Below are 6,000 nucleotides of genomic sequence, written 5' to 3'. Positions count from 1 at the left end.
CAAGGCTCAGTCTTGATCAGGCAGTGCCTCCTTACTCAGTCTGACTCACACAATGTCCAGAGAATTCCAAGGGAAGCCTAAAGAAGCAGGAGCTCCACATGGAGTCACCACTATTTCCTGGAAAAGACTGGAATGCAATTATCAGCCAACGGAACACAGGACCTATAGCCTACGTTCCTAGAAAGGCTTTTAACCCAACCCAGGAGGGCACACTACAGAGCCAGCTCCAACTCACTAAGACGAGAAGCTGGGAAGCAGAGAACGTTCCAGGATGGACGATGCTCCTAACACTGCGGTGGCCGAGGTCTCCCAGGGCCCAGAAGGCATCCAGCTACTGAGGATGAGGAAGACAGGACAGGCCCCCAGAGCATGCCTCTCTGCCCCGCCTTGAGCAATTTCGAGGCCCTGCAGCATCCATGGTTTCTTCATCCACGATTTTGCTCTTAGTCCCATTGGTAACTCTAATAGGTCCGCACTTTCCTCCATCTCTTCCTTGAATGGATTCCAGACAGATGCGCCAGGCCAAGGGGCTGAAGCAAGAGGAACAGTCATGTCCCACCCCTCTGCCCACCCACCCCCAACCACCTACACCTAATAAAGTCTTTTCCTTGGGGCACAAGCCAAAGTGGAACAGAGTACGCCATACGACAACCTAGTGAGGCAGGGCTAACACTTCTTATGTGCACACCAGCTCTAGGGAGGAGGTGAATCCACACGCCCACTGACAACCACATTACGAAGGCAGAGAAAGGACAAGGTGACCGTCATGACCTCAACAGCAGCATATCTCCTAAGCTCAAACCCCTGTCACTGGCGACGAGGCCCTAGGTAGTGGAAAAACATGCGATAATGTCCATCCCAGCGGGGACAGACTGGCTTCACATAACCAAAATGACCGACTCTCACCCTACCTTCTTCAGCTTGCCACTCTTGGTGCCCACGAAGGCCAGAGAGTGATTCTTGTAGACGTATGCGATGACAGAGGTCATGCGGTCCCTGTCCTCCGTGAAGACGGGAATGCCACGCACCATGTCGGACACTCCCAGGGGGGCATTCATGTCCAGGCCACAGAAGTTATCATCAATAGTTAAGAGCTGCAAATAAAAAAGGAAAATTAGAGGGGAGTATCAGGGCAATTGGCAGAGGTATCAAGGCAGGCAACTACAGAGCTAGAAGAATCCGTAGAGATGAGTCATCTGGTACAGATCTCTCCTTTTTTTGCATGAAAAACTCAGCTCCAGAGAGATTAGGTGACCTGCCAATAGTCACCTGAGTAGGTAGTTGCAGGACCATGGCCCAAGACACAGATCCCAGAGGCCTCTTCTCACCAGACTCCATGATCTCTCTGACCCTCCTCCAACCCTTCCAGACACCATCTCGGTAGCTTTGACCATCTCCATCACATGGAAAAGCACTGAGCCAGCCCTCGATGAGCAAAGGCCCCAGACAGCTCTGCCCAGGCATGAGAGGGATGTGGCCTGCATAACTACACACATGTCATTGAGCAGACACACAGATGAGGACTCGAAAGTGCAGAATAGAGAACTAGAAACATTAGCACATGAATGATGCCTCACTACAGAGGGGCTGGGAAAGGAGGAATGGGGGAAGGGAGGGCCCCAGGTGGTTCCTCACCAGCCTCAGTCTCAGGCCCCCTAATCTCTTCTGGAGCATGACCAAGAGGATCAGCCCTGGCCCTACCATGCCTGCACCAGCACTTCCCAAAGTGTCACCCGTGCCACCCCAGCCTCCCGAGATGCTCGACGTAAAAGGGCTCCTCAGGCAAATTTCTGGGAAACATTCTAAGTCATCTAAAGAGATTCCTAATGATTAGTTACATAAAAATCCTGAAAAGTCTTTTCAAGAAGAAATGTGTCTAACCTTGTCTGAGCCTCTCCCTAACATTTTATTCCCCAAACCGTTTTGACTGGAATACCTATTAGTGTTTTTTTAAAAGAGAATATTCTCTAGATATCCTGTGGGGCACACTGACCCAGCTCTTACTCCTAACTCCAAGAAATACAATTTCAGGAGTCAGGAACCAACAGGAAAAACCTTTGGGCCTGTTTCCCCCACAGTCCTTCTGGTTTAATCTTTCCCTTTTTTCCTCCAGCTCCCCCTATAACAAAGGGACCCAGTGGTCCTGTGGTACTGCGTAGTGGCAAAGACCTCATTGGTGGCTGGAGAGCAGCTTTGGTTTGGCTCAGACCTCTCCGAGGCACTGGGAACATATCCTGGATTTTCCACTTTCTTGGAAGAACTGTGTGGCCTCAGAAGAGTTACCCCGTCTTCCTGTGCTTTTATTTTCCACTCTATAAAGATGAAGGAAACAATTCCTGCTTTTTGATGGGCTACCATAAAGCCTACTGAGCTCATGCTTGTAAACGTCTTTGGACTTTGCAGAGAAAGGAGTGAAATAAAATACAAGGTGTCGCTTTATTGAAGGCTTCAATCCAGCCAGAGGAAAAGGCATCTGGAGAACAGCAGGCAGGCGTTTGCCAGCAGAACTGTGTGAAAGTGGCCAGCCACGAGTTCTCCAGAGCCTCGGGGGCTCCTCCGCTCCCCCCAGAAGCGGGGTGGGCAGCCATTGTGCATCTCAGGGAAGACAACATGCCAAGTATCTCAAGCCTCTCTCTGACCTGTCCCTTTCTTCCTGCCATGGTGGGCAGTCGGGGTAGACAAGGGGAGAGTGTGGCAGTCCCGGGCTGCCAGGTGCAGAGCAAATGTCTGCTCCATGCCTTCAATAGTTTCTGGCCTCTCCTGCAGGGTCTGGTCCAAGCCCAGACCAAACATAACTCTCTCCCCTCCCCCTAAGTAAAACTATAGGAGTCAAATTTAGGAGGGACCTTTCAAGGTCTAGTCTAATCTTTATCATTCTTCCCTAAAATGAGGAAATGGGGAAGGAGACAGGTAGTGGCAGATAAAAGGGATGGACAGAGAAAGAAAAAATCCAGGTAAAGGGATGACAATGCCTTTTCCTACTGGACATAACTGCAGCACCCTGCCAGACATTCCGAGGGCAGCCTGGGTGCTGGCAATCCTCATGGCCCTTGGAAGTTCTTGCTTCTGATTCGTAAGCAGTCCGGATCCCTGACTTTCTCATGCAGGGACATCTGCCATCAGCAAACTTTGCACTTTGCCCACTATGATCCATTTTCCAAGTAGATGAGGCTAAGTGATTGTCCACACTGCACAGGGAGAAACTGAGGCAGGGAGCAAGGCAGCTCATGTTTCACAGTCCCCCACTACGCCTGCCACAAACCTCATTAATCTCGGGAGGCTTCAGGCCTCTCAGCCCCCAGAATCTCATTTCCGAGTGGTCAGTGTTACTGAATACAATTCTTCCCCACAGCTGGACAAAACACAAGTAAATCAACAGCCACCTACAAAAAGAGCACAGGCACCTGGTCAACTGCATCATTAAATCACGCTTGCTTGGAGGCAGAAAGTCAGGGACCTGTGAGTCCCTTCCTCTGCAGCACCTCACATGGCAAGGGGCTGGGGGCAGGATTTTTTCATCAGAAGGAAGCCAGGAAAGCCTAGCCTGGCAGCCAGAACCAGCCTCTGGCCGTCTTCAGCTCCTGACAGCTCGCTGTGGGGCCCATCAGGAGGCAGGTGTTGGTGCCTCACCTGACCGTCGCAGCCAGCCCCACACCACCTACCTCAGGGCTGTCGTCAGGTTAGAGAGTAGCATCCGGTCAGGGATGACTTTCTCCCCAGGCTGGGTTCGTCCCTTATGTGGGTCCCCAGAAAATGAAGATGAGATGGTGGCCTTGGACCAAGTGCAGTCCAGGTCTGTGTGGCTGCTGAGGTCCCCAGCTGTGGTGCAGGTGGCCTCACTCTTTGTTCCCTCGATGCTGGGGCAATGGGGAGGGATTTGTAACACTGAAGTGGTGAAACGCTCACAGGACCTGGGTTTGAATGGCAGCTAAGCTCTTCCCAGCTGCACAGCTTGTTCCTGCTCTTCTCTGAACCTCACTGTCCCCAGCTGTCAAATAGCAAGCAGGACCATCGTGAGGGCTGGGTGGGGTAGTAGGAGTGAGGGCACCTGGTGAACTGGGAAGCTCTTCATCAGTGTAAGATGCAGTGTCATGCTGGGGTTTTAGTGGAAACCCAGTCCAGAGCAGGGAGTGGCCCTAGCATGCCTCCTGACCTGCTGGGTCTGAACTGTGGCCACTGGGTAATTACAGTACAGGGGGAGGAGGACAAGGCAGTGTCTCCCAAGGCCTGCAGACCTGGGAGGCCGAGGTATAGGGAGCAGATGCCTGGTCCCTGAAAGGGAAGGCTAATTGGTGAAAGCCTTGGACAGGTGAGGGTTGGTGTGGATTCCTGAGCACCCTGGGCAATGGGGGAGGAGAGTGTCTGCCCTGGCTCTGTCGGAGCCTTCCCCTGGGCCCCATTAACTGTGAGATTAGAGCCACAGCCAGAAGAGCCAAGACTGGACTCAGTTGTAATCAGGAGCCCAGCCATGCCACAGATCCAGGGCTAGCCTCCCCTCCTGTCACTCCATAAATACCCACGACAAGTTAAAGCCACTGCTATCATGCTTATTTATTAGAGAATAACTCCATTCTTACGAGGGAAGGAAATACATTTCCACTGCATGGAAATATATATGGTGCTCACTCAGGCAGCCCTATCTAGAGGCCTTAGACTGGGCCAGCCCCTCTGGGTCCCTTCTGCCCTTATCAGGAGGACACTATCTTCTTTTCTCTGCCTCAAGTGTCCTCATGGAATGAGTGGGGTATAAATTAAGATGGGAGATCCACTCATTCCAGGGACTATGAGCTCAAGGACAGGGACCAGGTTTTATGCATCTTTGTACCTTTAGATTAGTGCCTGGGTCATAGCTGGTTAAGATATGTGTGTCAAATGGACGGATGGATGAGCAACGAAATTAAACCCTGGGTTTCACCGTGGATAACAGTATGGAACTAGAGCCAGGGTGCCCAGGTTTGAAACCCAGCTAAGCCACTTCGTGCTGTGTGATCTTGGACAGGTCACTTAACTTCTCTGTGCCTGAGTTTGTCATCTGCAGAATGGAAATTATAATAACAGTGCATACTTTGTAGTGCTGTGGTGAGAATTAAATGATTTAATATACACAGAACAATGTCTGGCACTTAGTAAGTGCCATAGGAGTGTTAGCTTTGACCATCATTTGTCACCAATAGACAATTCAGAAAACTCTTGTGAACCTTGGCATCTTTGAAGAAATTCATGGTATCTACCTCAGCAGTGTTATCAAGACAAAGGGTCTAATGTCAAGATGAAATAGCAAAGGTGGCACTTCCTGAAGATCTTTCAGAACCAGATAGATATTTGGCCAAGGAAGGAGGAGAGATATGATCTCAGATCCAGAAGATTGAGCGCTATTCTTCAGAAATGTAAATTCTAGAGCCCCACTTCAGACCTACTGGATCAGAAAGTCTGGGGGTGGGACTCAGGCATCTTAACACCCCTCCAGGTGACTTTGAGCTGCGCATGCTAACATAGAGAAGCGCTGGCCTAGGTCACCGCAGAGGACCCTTCCTAGCTGAGGGCACTACAGAGAATGGCATGTGACAAGCAGTCCCACCCTGCAGCAGGACCCTGAACTGGATGTGGATGCAGAGAGGGCCCATGGCAACCTCCTGGGGGCCTGGCGAGCCTGGGCGGTGAAGGTGGCCTGGGGAGCAGAGCTGACACTCCGAATTACAATCTAATAGCTCCCTGCACTTCTCTCGCGCACCGCGGCAAAGGTTACCGTGCAATTACGTGGCGCTACATACAAATGACAGAGCAGTTACGGTTACTTTACCAATTACAGGGAAATTGCTCCCACTCTGCAGAGAGACTGGCGCTCTGAAAAGCTCTATCATCTCCACAGAAAGGGGATTTTAAATGCTGCCACCACCCTTCTTCAGGCTGTCTCCCAAGGACCCCACAAGTGTCGGGTGGTCTCTGTGGAGACTCCTTGAGAAGGGTGGAGGAGGGGTAGACCTGGGAGACAGTGGGGGG

General features: G+C 51.3%; 1 protein-coding gene across 1 annotated transcript in view; it reads right to left on the bottom strand.

Annotated features, from left to right (window-relative positions):
* Window positions 1-911: 911 nt before the first annotated feature.
* LOC103605645 (plexin-A4-like) overlaps window positions 912-6,000 on the bottom strand; it is a gene marked incomplete at its 3' end in the record, with an annotated part of 80,895 nt that continues 75,806 nt past the window's right edge. The window contains exon 3 of the mRNA XM_008590266.1: window positions 912-1,094. Within this exon, the coding sequence (XP_008588488.1) occupies window positions 912-1,094 (183 nt within the window). The remainder of the gene's footprint in view (window positions 1,095-6,000) is intronic.

The sequence above is a fragment of the Galeopterus variegatus genome, unplaced genomic scaffold (genome assembly GCF_000696425.1).
Source record: "Galeopterus variegatus unplaced genomic scaffold, G_variegatus-3.0.2 Scaffold5954, whole genome shotgun sequence".
Lineage (NCBI taxonomy): Eukaryota > Metazoa > Chordata > Mammalia > Dermoptera > Cynocephalidae > Galeopterus > Galeopterus variegatus.
This window is presented reverse-complemented; position numbering and strand designations above follow the sequence as displayed.